This window comes from Phycodurus eques, chromosome 4 (assembly GCF_024500275.1).
Source record: "Phycodurus eques isolate BA_2022a chromosome 4, UOR_Pequ_1.1, whole genome shotgun sequence".
NCBI lineage: Eukaryota > Metazoa > Chordata > Actinopteri > Syngnathiformes > Syngnathidae > Phycodurus > Phycodurus eques.
The window spans coordinates 22,527,339-22,543,295 of NC_084528.1; the positions used below are offsets into that span (position 1 = coordinate 22,527,339).

General features: G+C 43.2%; 2 protein-coding genes across 10 annotated transcripts in view; one reads left to right on the forward strand and one right to left on the reverse strand.

The window, feature by feature from the left end:
• LOC133401537 (sodium bicarbonate cotransporter 3-like) overlaps positions 1-15,957 on the reverse strand; it is a 30,514-nt gene that overhangs the window by 3,884 nt on the left and 10,673 nt on the right. For 7 of the 9 annotated variants that reach the window (XM_061674656.1, XM_061674657.1, XM_061674655.1 and 4 more), the window contains 9 exons: positions 15,764-15,910; positions 14,979-15,079; positions 13,778-13,952; positions 13,023-13,156; positions 5,721-5,966; positions 3,988-4,096; positions 3,740-3,901; positions 2,854-2,967; positions 2,149-2,310 (listed from right to left, as the gene is read on the reverse strand). In XM_061674656.1, coding sequence (XP_061530640.1) covers positions 2,149-2,310; positions 2,854-2,967; positions 3,740-3,901; positions 3,988-4,096; positions 5,721-5,966; positions 13,023-13,156; positions 13,778-13,952; positions 14,979-15,079; positions 15,764-15,910 — 1,350 coding nt within the window. The remainder of the gene's footprint in view (positions 1-2,148; positions 2,311-2,853; positions 2,968-3,739; positions 3,902-3,987; positions 4,097-5,720; positions 5,967-13,022; positions 13,157-13,777; positions 13,953-14,978; positions 15,080-15,763; positions 15,911-15,957) is intronic. The other 2 variants (XM_061674660.1, XM_061674664.1) reach the window with 2 other exon arrangements.
• LOC133401539 (complement C1q-like protein 4) lies at positions 9,810-12,238 on the forward strand. The gene is given in 5 exon segments (XM_061674665.1): positions 9,810-9,899; positions 9,968-10,018; positions 10,102-10,230; positions 11,903-12,024; positions 12,026-12,238. Coding segments are annotated over 5 exon segments (537 nt in total). The 5' UTR covers positions 9,810-9,826; the 3' UTR covers positions 12,188-12,238.

Here is a 15,957-nt window from a genome sequence, read left to right on the forward strand (position 1 = left end):
AACGGGTAGGGGTGGAAGAGGATCACACCCAGGTTGTCTGTGAAATTCAGGTTTATAAAACCACTAACAGACTAACAGATCCCCGTAAATGGCGACGTTGCATCCCTTTCAAAATGTGTGTAACGGTCGAGAAAAGATGACTAAGTTCATGAAGTGTAAACCATGTTCAAACGCCACAATCAAGCCATGCGGCATGCAATTGTCGCTCACACCATGTATCTTCAATCGGACCCTTTCCGACCAAGCACATCAAACGTCAGACAATCTTATGTCTTATAAGATTTGCTTATAAAATTGTCATTAAGTCTGATGTGTGTTAAGAGTTGATTCTTCCCGATTTTAGGGTCCAAAACAGTTTGGGGCCGACAATCTTAAATAATTAACGTGTTCAATATTTACGACTAAAACTCTTTATGTGTGTGGGTGAAGTCGGCTTCACCCGAGTCATGACTCTGTGAACTGTGACATGAAACAAAGAAGCACCCAAAACTGAACACGGAAATTACCATAAATAAAAAAATTTCTTACCCGATCTCGTTTTATGTATAAAAGTGGATTCCCCAGATGGCAAGAAGTATTTTCAATAAAGGTCTTTTTATTTATATACACTACTTCTGCCTTACTCGGCAAAGATTGGCGCATTGGTGTCTGCCCATCTTCGTTTTTGTGAGAGCATGTGAGATTTCGAAATCGCCAGCAGAACAGAGTTTTAAAGTGTGTTGATATTATCTGAGGACACCACACATAATACTACCAAAACTGTTAAGTATCTTTATGTTTGGGGTCTGTCACAGATAAAAAAATATTTTAAGATTTGAAAAATCCTTGCGTGTACCAGGCCTTTTATATCTGTAACCGTTTTATATCCATCCATCCATCCATTTTCTTTTACCGCTTATCCTCACTAGGGTCGCGGGCGACTGGAGCCTATCCCAACTATTTCCGGGCGGGAAGTGGGGTACACCCTGAACTGGTCGCCAGTCAATCGCAGGGCACATAGAAACAAACAACCATTCACGCTCACATTCAAACCTAAGGGCAATTCAGAGTTTCCAGTCAACCTACCATGCATGTTTTTGGGATGTGGAAGGAAACCGGAGTACCCAGAGAAAACCCCTGCAGGTACGGGGAGAACATGCAAACTCCACACAGGTGGGGCCGGGATTTGAACCCTAGTCCTCAGAACTGTGAAGCAGATGTGCTAACCAGTCGTCCACCGTGCCACCCGTTTTATATCTGTAAACAAAATATTTTGCTATCAAAATCCCTTTCTCAGTCTTGTTTTTGTTGTTTTATAGTTTGAGGTATCACAAAGCAAGACATATTAGCATCAAAGTCACTTGATGTCTTTTTGGGTTTTTTTCACAAAAAGCTTTTCTCTGCTTTTGGGTCAGAAACCGGTGTTTTTGGTGAAACCAACTCATGTTCTACTGATTATTCAAGAACGAACAGAGCTAGAAACTAAATTTTCTGATGAAAGAACAGTCTACTCTTACCTTTGGTAGTTTTGGTGCTTATATTGTCACAGAACACAATATTCTGTGAAGATCAGTCAAAATGCTCTAAAACAGCTGGCAATATGGGGCACTCTGCTTTGAAAATGGCTGGCAGTGAATGAGATAATAAGGAACCTAAATATAATGTGGGCAAGGACAGCTATCAAAAAAAGCAATCAAAAATAAATATTTTTACTGTATGCTTGATTGTGATACCTTTCCATTAAATTACCAACAATTCCCAGGTAATTCTTATAAATTCCCACAGAATTTTTTCAATTTGGAATACGGTGCCAAAGCCATGTCTATTATTAAAATGTTGCTTTGGTGCAATCTTGTGGCATGTTAGGGCCCAAAATCTATGTTGAAATATGGGGAATAGCTTCATTTAGTCAGGCCATAGCCTTGTCTCATAGGCAACAAAAGTGCTTTGCCACCATGTTTAGGCACCTACAGGCAATTACAAACCTCTGTGTGGGCATAAATTACTTGCAGGGTTTCACTATTCGGACTCAATCCCTACTCCCCAAGAGTAGTGGATTCACCGTATTTCCAAAATTTCCCTGCTTAATTTCCTATGGAAATTTACCGGAAATTTTCCACCCCTTTGAAACTCGAGTGCTGACATGGTCGGTCGGGAGTCGGGACCCACCTTCAGCTTGTTTTCCTTCCTGTTGATGATGACTGCAGTAATCTGCTGGTCCATGAAGATGAGGATGGTGCACAGCAGAGCGGGAATGCCGGCGGCCAGCAGCGACCACCAGGGGTTGGGGCCCAGTGGTGAGATGAGCCAACCGCGATGGTTGGAGGTGGGCTGAGACACACATTACATATTACTGATGAATACTTTAACAACAAATCCATAAACAGTGCGTAAACTGTCAGATTTATGTCAGTCTTATCAACAAGTTTCATGTTCCTCACATGTTGTGGGTATTTAGAGCAGAATTTGCAGTTCATTTAATTTGTCTCCCTGAAAAATATATAGTCAAATTTCCTGCGACCGTTTCCTCGCAAAATGAGTCGGACTCATTATCAGGATTTCTCTCTTCTGTCTCACTAGGTTTGTTGGAGAGAAAGTAAACACTGATAATCGTCTTCGCCATTGTTTACAAGAATTATGTGAAAGTTACAGATACACACAGTAACCCCAAGACCCGCCTCCTTTCACACGTTATCCAATCACACTGGACATTCGCCCCCCTAAATCAACTAAATCACCAAGGACCGATAAGTGGTACAGAAAAAGGATGGATGGATGGATGTGATAGGTGGATGGATGGATGAAAATCACACGACTCCACGAACCAAACAACCAATCAGAAGCCTCCGATGGATGTCTGGAATTCTGCGTTACCTGGAAGCGGTCCGGGACACTGAGCTTGGGAGACGGAATTCCCACCAAATAATCCAGCAGCACCATCAACAAGATGGTCAGGAAGACTGCAAAGTCACTGATGATCGATCGCACCTGCACAAAAAAAAAAGAAGAAGAAAATGTCTATGTAGATTGTCAGTCATCCAGGTCATGGTACTTTGCAAAGGTTCAATAGAGGCCACTGGACTCTTCTTGGTTGTTCAAGACATTTCACTTCTAATCCAAAACTTCTTAAAATTCTAAATCTTTGGTGTAAAAACCTCCTACTTACATTCATTCACCTGCCAATTGGCAAATGGCTCATCATTGGCCATTTTACCTTAGGTGTGACTGAGACAATCATTGGAGAGAGAGAGCTTGTTGGTTAATCCATGAATTTATTGTTTGTTGATTAGATGGTTGATTAGTCAAGTGGCTGGTTGGTCAGTTTGGTAGAATGGCCAATTTACTGGTAAGTTGATTGATTTGATGGGATGGTTATTTTCTCAATTGATTGGTTGGGCAGTTAGTTGGTTAGTTGGATTGGTTGGTTGGTTTCCCCATTTCCAATGTCTTTGGTGGGTGTGTCCCCTGGGGGTGGTCACTTTCTTGTTTGACATATTCTAGATGGCTTCATTCACTCCTCTCTCAAACTAGTGGTCCTCTCTGTCCAGAATTTAGACATTGTTGTCCTCAAAGGAATGGGCCTTCCTTTTGAGATGAGCAAATGAACAGCTGGCCTTTGAAACTTTTGGGTACCAGTCTATTTTGTCTGCATTTCTAGTCCGTCCCCATTCAACCACTTGCCTCTATTCATCTTTTGCAGATGTTTTTTTTGTTTGTATATTTTGTTTTTACCATGTAGATGACAGGAAGCAGAACCCACCTTGGTGGGAAAGAATTTCTTATTCTTGAAGTCTTTGAAGAAGGTCGACAAGTAGAAGGTGGTGAAGAAGACAATGATTGACCAGAAAAGCACATCGGGTACGAAGGGACCGTCGTGACCGCAAGCCGCGCCCACAAACTCACCGCGCAAAGTGTGACAGAGCTGCAAGTGAAACAGAAGCTCAGTAGGGGTTCTCTTTGTTCGCTCTGCATCTGGTGCACATAGATCGTCCAGGAGATTTGCGTCACCTTCACACTCAGCTGCTTCCACGGGATGCTCGCCGATGAGTTGTAGTTCCACATCCTCCAAATCTCACGTATCTCATCGGAGGTTTTGGCGGGTTGAGAACATTCACACCTGCAGCACAAACACCGCAGGCCAGGTAGAGAACGTGAAATGCCAAGTGCTACAAAAACATTAGTGATAAGCAGGAATAGGGCTAGGCAATGTGGCCTTATAGTAAAATCACAAATGTTTCCCCCCCCAAAATCAGATTTTTTATTTTAATTGATTTTCTGTTATTACAATTTGTTTATGTGTATGAAAATGCATTTGAGCATTTGTTTGATATCCTTGATTTTGAGCTTAAGTTCCATGTACTAGTACGCTCTTAGAGCCTCATTCACTAATAAATACATAGAAATATTCTTACTCTTTGCACAAGTTGAGCGTACATGCAAAATCACCGTCACACTCGTGACACATGCGTACTGACCGGTTTTCTGCGTATGTTAGTGAGTCATTTTCACTCTAGAGCACCGGCTTGTGCCCGCGAGCTGCAATCTGCATAAATCATGCCGTTGTTTCCCTACATAAGTGCATTCGTCTGAGCATCTCAGCCAAGTTTCTTAATCTTTATCCTTTTTTTCACAAAGTTGGTATCATCAGAAAGCGAGCAACCATCGATCAACGTACGTCACAAATTTTTAGGATTAGAAAAAATACTGAAGCCTTGGAAAAACAAGGTAATGTAAGCGATATGATCGCATTTCCTGCTCGTTGAGTGACAACCTCGTACTGCATGCAGACAGCTGGAGAGGAGGACACAAACCTACAGTTCATGCATACTGTACAAGCACTTGAACAGAAGAAGGTTAACGTGATGAGAAGTGTCCTTTTCATTGTTACTTAGGACAATCACCTCATTAGAAAATTCCTGGTTTGCATTATTACCGTTAAGCTATTATTATTATTTTTATAAATGACTGTCTCTCCAATACGTTGTGTATCTTGGGTAAAAAGTGTGATGTTTTTTCGAAAGCTGATCCTCCGTTATTTCATTCGGATGCATAGTTGGAGGAGGGTCTAAATTTGTTCGCAGAGTACGAAGAAAAACAAGTATGAACATATTGATGAATAACACATTAATGCATACATCCGGTTGGGGAATGAGACCCTTTGTCTCCACTACTAAGAGAATTTAGCGCTTGAGTAGAACAACTAGGGCGCACAAGTAGAACAACTGTGTCTTACTAGTAATGTTTTTCTAATACTAGTGCCACTATTGGCCTACTAGTATGTAATTAAACCTTATTAGTGAAGTACTGTGCTGCACTAGTAGCAAGACTAAGCCCAACTACAAAGCATGTGTCAAGCACTAGTAGCCTCCTGGACCCTACGAGTAGCACCATAATGCCCACTAATAGTTTTGCCTCAATAGTAACATGTAGTTGTCCTACAAGTATGCTTGTAGAAGTATGATTCTGCTTATATTATCTGTTTCTTAGCGGTAATTCAAGTCGTTTGTCATTTAAAATTTTTTTACTAGTGCGGTCGTAAAAGTAGCTAAATAGAGTGACCAAATTGGTAAATTGGCAACACTGACTGTTTGTAAACTCGCTCCTCTCCGTTCACAGCCATGTTGTTAGTGTGAGCAATGCACATCAGCAGGGATGTGCTTTGAATTAAAGAAGCTGTGAAAACAAAACATGAAAAATCAATGACTCGTCCAGGCTGAGGCAGGATCGCTTGTCTGACTCACGTGTAGAGGGTCAGGTTGTCCAGGTGGTTGGCCTTGTTGACCGGGTAGATGTGCCCTAGGTGCAGCAGCTTCTCCAGCGCCTCGTAGATGAAGATGAAGCAGATGAGGGCAGCAAATGCCTCCTCCGTGAAGCGCGTGATGTAGCAGACCAGGGAGCTGGCGTCGGTGGCCACCAGCAGCAGGCAAAAGAAGGCGGTCCACAGGCCGATGCTGGTCCGCAGGGACAGGTAACAAAGGCTGTAGTCACTGAGGAAGACATTTGGACCAAGACGTCATTGGACTTTACAATTCTTGCTCAACATCAACTCATTTCACGCTATCTTTATGTCAAATTGTAGCATCACGGATTCACGGGCATAACATTGGGCATTTACAGTGGCACCGTGACTTACAAGTGCCACAACTTAGGAGTTTTTCCACCTTATGAGCTGTCGCTTAGGTACAACTACTTCTTCTCGTCAAAGTAGGCTTGTTACTTTTTTTAACCTCAGTGGATGACGACATGACGTCTAAAAGACGTAACGAGAGAGAGGTAAAGTCAACCTGGGTTGAGATCTTGATTGATGTCAATAATAATAAATGGCAGTAAAAACAGGGACAGGAGCAACATGGAGGAACACGAACCAGGGAGCATTAACAATTATATTCCCCATGGACTGTAGCCCCTTTCTTTTTCCCTTACTGGGTAAATTTGTGCATCTGAGGTGTAGCGGTAGAGCAGGGATTTATTTGCCTTCAACTTTCAGAGAGAACTCACTGAAGCTCACGTGCACAAAGCTCTTGCGGCTTTGCACATCCAAATAATTGGGCGTGGTGACATAAACACCAACGGCAAGGAAAAAGCAGTGAAAAAGTCCACTTAGTTGGCCAGAATGAAAGGGGCTTTTGACTGCATGTGTTGCATGCTTATAAGAAAGTTCATCAGCTATATTATTTTAGATTGATGACCCTAACCCTCACATGAAAGTTCTTCATCCTCAAACAACTACAACCCCAATTCCAATGAAGTTGCAAATCATGTTCGACCTATATTTAATTGAATACACTACAAAGACAAGATATTTAATGTTCAAACTGATAAACTTTATTGTTTTTAGCAAATAATCCTTAACTTGGAATTTTATGGCTGCAACACCTTCCAAAAAAGCTGGGACAGGTGGCAGAAAAGACTGAGAAAGTTGAAGAATGCTCATCAAACACCTGTTTGGAACATCCCACAGGTGAACAGGCTAATTGGGAACATGTGGGTGCCATGATTGGGTATAAAAGGAGCTTCCCTGAATTGCTGTCATTCACAAGCAAAGATGGGGTGAGGTTCACCTCTTTGTGAACAAGTGCGTGAGAAAATAGTCGAACATTTTAAGGACAATGTTCCTCAACTTACAATTGCAAGGAATTTAGGGATTTCATAATATCATCAAAAGGTTCAGAGAATCTGGAGAAATCACTGCATGTAAGCAGCAAGGTCGAAAGCCAACATTGAATGCCCGTGACCTTCAATCCCTCAGGTGGCACTGCATCAAAAAATGACATCAATGTGTAAAGGATATCACCACATGGGCTTAGGAACACTTCAGAAAGTCAATGTCAGTAAATACAGTTTGGCGCTACATTCGTAAGTGCAACTTGAAACTCTACTATGCAAAGGAAAAGCCATTTATCAACAACACCCAGAAATGCCGCCGGCTTCTCTGGGCCCGAGCTCATCTAAGATGCAAAGTGGAAAAGTGTTCTGTGGTCCGACGAGTCCAGATTTAAATTTTTTTTGGGAAATTGTGGTCGTGTCCTCCGGGCCAAAGAGGAAAAAACCCATCCGGACTGTTATGGACCCAAAGTTCAAAAGCCAGGATCTGTGATGGTATGGGGCTGTGTTAATGCAAATGGCATGGGTAACTTACACATCTGTGAAGGAACTATTAATGATGAAAGGTACATACAGGTTTTGGAGAAACATATGCTGCCATCAACAATTAGTGTCCTCAGTTCCCAAATGTTTACTGAACATTATCAAAAGAAAAGGTGATGTAACAGTGGTAAACATGACCCTGTCCCAGATTTTTTGGAACAGCCATAAAATTCTAAGTTAATGATTATTTGCTAAAAACAATAAAGTAGTGTATTCAATTAAATATAGGTCGAACATGGTTTGCAAATCATTGTATTGTTTATATTTATCTTTAACACAACATCCCAATTCATTGGAATTGGGGTTGCATCAGGTGAGCCGATTTGTTTAACTGGACCCTGACCATATCAGTACTTGCCATGCAATGTTACACAACCCTGAATTCATATACTTGCAAACATTTGAGTTTCTTATCAAAGTCAACATTGATGGGTCAAACGTCACTAGCACAAAGACCGCAGCCAATCCCCTACAAAAGGCAGCGATGCCACCGTCTCTTCTTTGGTCTGCTGCCATGTTTGTACGCGTCGCGGTTGTGTTGGTGCTAACGGTGGTGGTCGTGCATTGCGACCCTGCTCAGCTGGACCGCCGGGCCGAGCTGGACGGCATCCGTGCGGCTGTGGAGGACCTGAAGACCGATAGACGAGGTGACGCTGCACTAACTGACTAGTCTGCACATACTCATTGTGACTTGTTTCTCTGTGGTAACAGCCATGATGCAGCGTCTGGAAAGGGCCGAGAGGGAACTGAACGCAGTCCAAGGTATGCCCAGAAAATCTCCTTTTATGCTGCCTTGGCGCATCACAGGCATATCGGTAGAACGTGTCTTTCCAACAGAACTTACAAAAGCTTGGCATTGCTATATCACACAGATGTTGTGGATTTGTGCATTCAGATAATTACACATTCAGAGACAATTGCTTTTGAAACAAAGGGGCTTTGCCAATGATTCTCAGGTATCAAACTTCACTCTGGTTGCGACTATGCACGACTGTTCTCCCTCTGATACTATGTGAGAGATGTTGCACCTTTGCATTTAGATGGATGCATTAAGATTCAATTGCTTTTGACATAAAGGGGCTTAACCTGTGAGTATCGGGTGTTAAACTTCACTCTGTGGTTCTAACTACAGACTTCCCGCCACTGTTCTGCCTCTGATACTATGTGAGAAATGTTGCGGCTTTGTGCAGTTAGATAATTACTTTCATTCAGTTACAATATCTTTCGACACAAAGGGGCTTAGCCAGTGAGTCTTGGGTGTTAAACTTCACTCTAGTTGTAGCTGCCCACTGATACTGATATTTCGTCAGAGGCTGGGAAAAATCTATGAGAAAGCCATCATAGATGGCCAGTGTGAAAGCTTTTGACTGTAGCCGCTTTTACACTGGCTTGCAAGTAAACCCAAACCTTAACCCTTGCTTGAACAGAAACTCCAAAGGTTGCCTTTGCTGCCTCCCTGGGCGGAAACGGCGTCCAGAAGACGACGTCCGGAAATCGAGATCTGATCTACAGGGATGTCCTGACCAACGTCGGCGGGGCTTATAACGCAGAGACGGGTAAGCCCTCAGTCGCCACCATGACACATCATGATGATCAACAACATTGTCCACGACATCCTCCAGGCACGTTCACTGCGCCCATTCGTGGCGTCTACTATGTCCGATTCACTGCCAATGCGCCCACTGACTTCACCATGAGCGCTGTGATGTACAAGAACGACGTCGAGATCCAGCTCATCGCTCACGAGCAGCCATCCGGCCAAGGCAGCGACACGGCATCCAACGGCGCTGCCCTGCTGCTGGAGAAGGGTGACAAGCTGAAGATGATGCTGTGGCACAACACACAGATCTGGGACAACAGCAACCACCACAGCACCTTCAGCGGATTCCTAATTTTCCCACTGTACGGAAATCCATTTGAGCATTCATTTGATATCCTTGATATTCATCTTAGTCCATGTACTAGTAGAGGTTGAACCGATTAGTCGATACCACATCGTAATGACGGTTAGCGCTTTAACTCAATCGGCAGTCCTGCGTTTTGGCACTGACAACATGGGGTACCACCGTGTGGAAATATTTTACTAAAAATTACACCAGTAGCACAATCACTTGAAAAATATGCAGTCCCGCTAACACCCCAAACACCCGTATGATCAACTGCTTTTGCATGTTGCCTCCAAAGGATTGATGAAGCTCCGATGGAGTTTGACATCGAGTCAGAGATGAAAAGTCTTCAGGCTTCAATGACACAGCTCCAAACAGAGAACACAGGTATTTCTTTTCTTTTTTTTCAACAAAGTGTGTTGTTCAACGCGGAACTAACCATTGCGTGTCGGCAGAACTCAAAGAACGATTGGAGAGCACCGAGATGGAGCTGAAGAAGATGAGAGGTCAGTTTCGAATACTTGGTCATCCTACTTTGTGCTCCTGATGACTCGTCAAATATTTTGTGTTTTTTGTCGCTCTGTTGCAGATGTACCAAAGGTGGCGTTTGCGGCATCTCTAGGCGGCAACGGCCTCCAGAAGACCACGTCCGGAATAAAGAAGCTCCTCTTCAAGGACGTCCTCACCAACGTCGGTGAGGCGTACAACACGGAGACAGGTCAGTGGTCCCTTTCTTCCTTCGGCTGTTGGTCAGGGCCAGCGAAACATTTACTGCTTTTTTTTAATTTTACAAACTAAATAAAAACATTTCTTCAAATAAATTGTATTAATTTAATGCCAACAGCCTATTCTCTTAATTTTGCTGTTTTTGTCCTCCATCTTGTGCCTAGAAACTATGTTAAAGTGAGTTACAGACCTTCATATTTAGACAAACATAGTGCTTTACCACCATCTTGTGGCATCTTGGTGCCAAGGAACTACTGTATATTGAAGTGAGTTGAGAAGTTTTATTTTGACAAAAGTAGAACTTAGCCACAATCTTGTGGTATGTAAGTGCCAATGAAGCATGTTAGTTGAAAGGCTTCATTGAGACAAAAGAAGTGTTTTTCCACCATCTTATGGCATTTTGGTGCCAAGGAATTGTGGGAGTTGAGGAGCTTCATTTAGACAAAACAAGTTCTTTAACACCATCTTGTGATATCTCAGTGCCAAGAACTAGGTTGAAGGGAGTTGAGGAGCTTCATTTAGACCATTTTGTGGTATATCAGGCTCCATCCACACTGAAGGGCATGATGCCCAATTCAGATTTTTTATTAAATCTATCTTTTCATGTAGTCACTCACATTAAAAAAAATTGATTAATGTGGACAGAATGATTAAGTGATGTCACACAAATACACAAAAAAAACGTCACGTTGCGCTATGCAAACACAAGGTGCTGTCTATTCAGGGATATGGTCCCCTGAATAGATATGAAGACTAGATAAGCCAGCACACTGTGGCACCCCAGCTATATTGGGGAGGTCGTCGTTCCCAGCAAAACCATTGCATGGACATTGAAATGAAGTCATAACTTGCTCCTTTCTCAATCGAACTTCATGAGGTTTCCTTATTTTGTAAAAACCAAAGCGTGTGCTATCAATATATTTGAAGAAAGGCCCCAAAAATATATTCACCTGTGCAAGGTTATTCACATTTGCTTGTCGTAATTGCACCGCGTTGTATGCAACCATATGCAGCATAATGTACTGGAATCCTTGGGTCTTTTGGTTTTCTTGCCGCCCACATATGGAATGTGCTGATGACTTGACCCTCCTAGCTTAGCGTCGCCAGAGGCATGCAACCCAAAAGGGGGCGCATTCTATCTACCTATTCATACCTATGTCCCACATGTACGTCTCATGGCATATTTGTGGCAATTTCAATTTTGTGCTTGAACTGAGCAGTCCCCCCCATACAGTATATTTATCAGTTCTAAAGCATCTTCTTTTCGCCACTGGCTGTTTCCTCTTTTCTCCACCATTGCCTGATGCGCGTGTCTGTTTTTTTGAACAATTGTGACGGTCTTCACCTTTTAATGACGTATAGGTCAGATGAGCGCAACTTGAGCCTGCACTGGCATCGGATAATTATTATATCCAATTTATATCCACATACGAAAGAGGCCTGAGCCAAATTTGAAAAATTACAATTGTACTGTTCACATTGACATGAAAAAAATCAGATACGTGACCTTGGGCAAAAACATTGGAACTGACCTGTTGTGCGAACATAGCCTCAGTGCCAAGAAAGTTATAAAGTGTTTTTGGGGGGGGAGGGGAGAATTCCTCATGCTGATCACTGGTTCCTGTGATAGAAAACATTCCTTCATGCTTGCTAACCTCCTCCAGGATATTTCACGGCACCCGTACGCGGCGTTTACTACGTCCGATTCACCGCCAACGCGCCTACCAACTTCCCCATGAGCGCCGTGTTGTATAAGAACGACTTAAAGGTGGAGCTCATCGCCCACTGAGCAGCCATCAGGCGAGGGCAGCGACACGGCATCCAACGGCGCCACACTGCTGCTGGAGAAGGGCGACAAACTCTCCCTGTATTTGTGGAACGACACTCAGATCTGGGACAACAGCAACCACCACAGCACCTTCAGCGGATTCCTGCTCTTTCCCCAGTGAGTGCCGTGCTAGGCCTCCTTCACACACTCACTAAATATTCAATAAAAATCCATAAAAGTTTTGTGTTTGGCTTTCAACTTCTTGCTCTGGTGAAGAAATTATTATTATTGCCATTGTTATTATTAATAGTTACAGTTTGCAAAAACACAGCTTCACATCGTGTTTGGTGTACTTACTACCTAAAAGCAAAACGAGTCCCCTACAGGTGTGGCGTGTGATCAGCTTATGACTGATGATAGCCTTGTGGCTAATACCGGACTGGCGCTGGCCTTCATGCAAACACCACAAACAACAGACCAGGAAATTTCTCATTTCAGGCCATCCAGCTCTAAAACCTGCAGCATAAAAACTGTTTTCATCTGACCAGTATTGCACTATTTGGGTGTAATTTTTAAGTGCAGGGCGATGAGGCGGCGTTGTATCAGAAAAAGTTAGTCGTTCCTGAAACTATTTAAAAACGAGAAAGAGAGCCATAAATGACGTGACCGTCAAATTTCGTGTAAATGAGCGCAATTGTGAAATAACAATTTGGCAAAAAAGGGTTTGCTCACAGACACTTTAATACCTCAAAAGTGATTACTTTTTTGTAAGTCTATTTTCTCCAGGATGTACTACAATTAGGTGGAGTATCTAATGAAGTACAGATCTGATCATCTGGTTACCAAATCAGAGGTTTATATAAACGTTACAAAGTGTTTAATGCCTAAAGAGAACTGAAGTTATCCAATAATCCACCCGGAAAAAAGACAAGACCAGCCAGTCAGCTTCTTGCGTCAAGTAAACGACCTCATGTTGGTGGTCTTACTTCCCAAAATATCGCCTGGATTCGACTCACCAGCAGAACTTGAAGAGGATCTTCTCAAAGACCAGGATGGGCCCGGTGCTGCCCAGGATGGTGAGCGGTTGACCCGCAAATACAGAGTAAGCCATGCCCGTCATTGACGCCCCAAACAGAGATTCAATGGCGCTCTGCGACACACAGACAGAAACATAGGATGTCTCGGAATGATGATATCACACAGGGCTTTTCCATGTGAAACCTAGACCCTGGCTTGAAACCCAAACCACAGCTTGAAACCCTAACCTTAATTTGAAACCCCACTCAGTTGGGACCATAACATGAAACCCTAACCCTTGTTTGGAGCCCTATTTGGAAACCCCAAATATGGATTGAAACCTCCATAGCCTAAAACCCTAACCATGATTTGAAACCTTAATTTGAAACCCCAATGCTAATTTGAGACCCTAAAAAGACAAGAGTGAGCAAAATCTAAAACCCCAACCCTGGCCTGAAGCCTTACTTTGAAACCCTAATGCTGGCCTGAAGCCATAATTTAAAACCTTAAATCTGTCTTAAAGCCTTACTTCAAAACCCTAGCCCTGACTTGGAGCCCTACTTTAAAACCTTAACCCAAGCTTGAACTCCTAACCATGGCCTGAAGCCCTACTTTGATACCCTAACCCAGGCTTGAAACCCTAATTTGAAAGCCTAACCCTGTCTTGAAGCCCTACTTTGAAACCCTAGCCCTGGCTTCAAGCTCTATTTTGAAACCCTAACCCTGTCTTGAACCCTGTGTGTGTGTTTCTTACGATGTTTCCGTGGGTGGCTTCTCCCAGCAGGCCTCCGAAGGTGATGACGGGCGACATGCAGGCACAGTAAAGGAAAAGGATGGAGGCCAAACACTGTAGGCTGAGGGCATCTGTCACATCACTGAGCAGGAAGGGTGCCTTCCTCTGTATGTCCTTGACCAGACCGCCAAATAGCCTGACAAATACACATGCGTGTGGAAAGCCATTTGATGTGTTTCTAAATACGTGTGTTTGAAGATAATTGCTTGAAAACATGTGAAAGACATTACATTGTACCGAATTGTGGAGGTATAGTATTAAACTGTTTTTAACCATTTCAGTTGACTTGATTTTGCGTCACCCCTCCCCCACTATACAGTATAAGAACTTTGTTCGCATTAGTGATTATCCAGTGCAATTGTGACGTGCAGTTAGCTAGCCAGCTATGCCCGCACTCCGAAAATGCATCTTCCCTTCAGATAGTCCACTGGCGTGGCCACTTTAGAGTGCCTCATTATCAGCCATGAGTATACGCACATCATGGAGAGAGAGGAGAAAAAGCAAGAGGGGAGGGGGGGGGGGGGGAGTTAAAGAAAATTTGGCTTTGACTGCCAGCCTTCAGGTTGGCGTTGCAGCTTTAGAGTGCCTCGTTGTCAGCTGTGTGTGGACTGGTGCTTCGGGCTGCCGTGGCAGCTTCAGAGCAGTTCGTTGTCAGCCATGAGTGTGCGCACGTCACGCAGAGAAAGGTGGAAAGAGTTAGTTAAAAAAAAAAAAAAAAACAATTCACGACGCGACAGCCAGCCTGTGGACAGGGGCTTTGCGCTAGCATAGCCGCTTTAGAGTGCCTCGTTGTCGTGGCATGGAAAAGCCCGTAACGACCTGGTAGAGATACTGTATTCCAGCCACCAGAGGCTTTAAGCAGATATACTGTATTCAAACAAACAATTCAGCACATGAATAGAATGACTAAGGTGCATTCGTAGAATGGCTGTCAAACTAGTAATGTTTCTTTCACCACTGCTGCCACTTTTGGCCTACTAGTTCCACCTTAAGCTGCAGATCAAGGATATTGAATAAATGCTCAACAAAAAGCTCAAACGAAAACCGGACTAGTACATGTACCTTAAGGTGGGTATCATGGATATGGAATATATGATAAAACCATGAGGTGATGTTTCCACACACAAGCTAGCCAGACGTTGATAACACGGCTAACACTGACCTTCCCGTCCTCTGCAGCTCTGGTCCAATGTCATGCTCCACTACATTGATGTCACAGCTGTGGATGGAGCTATTCGGGGCAGAAGGAGTCTTCCTCTTTTCCTGCAGAGTCAATGTTAGCATTCTTAGCTTTAGCATTTGACCTGCCAGTCACTTAACCTACCTTGAAACCCTAATTTGAAACCCTAAAAATGATTTGAAATCTTACTTTGAAATACTATACCTGTCTTGAAACCGTCATTTGAAAGCTTAATCCTTGTTTGAAATCTTAATTTTGGAACCCTACTTTGAAACCGTAACGCACGCTTGAAACCCTAACTGGAAACCCTAATCCTGGCCTGAAGTCCTACTTTAAAACCAAACCGTGTCTTGAAGTGGCTTGTAACTTACTGTTGAAAGTTTGTAAACCTAAATTCCAATTCTAATCTTGGCATTAAAAAAATTATTTGAAACCCTAACCCTGGTCTTAAACCCTCATTTGAAACACTAACCCCATCTTGAAACCCTTTTTTGAAATCCTAACCTTGGCTTGAAACCCTAAGCCTCATTTTAAAACCTGCTTTGAAACCTAACCCTGCCTTGAATCCCTACTTGGAAACCTTAACCCTGGCTTTAAACCCATAACTCTGGTTTAAAATCCTAATGCTGACTTGAAACCCGAATTTGAAACCTTAACCCTGGCTTGAAGCCCTACTTTGAAACGCTAACCATGGTATAAAACACTACCAACATATGTAAAGCAGTTGATATTGTTAGTATTAGCATTTAGCCTGTGTGTCCATTGACCTGAGAGGGGACGTTCTTGGGCGGTTCGATCCGGATACTGGGATCCCACTCGCCAGGTGGGAGCACGGTCACTTGATCCAGGAACTCATCCAGTCCTGACAGCAGGTCTTTGCGGTCCTTAGCCTTGTAGGCCACATCATGGAAGACCTTGGACAGAGCCACACAAACTTTTTAAAGACTGCTTCTAACTCATG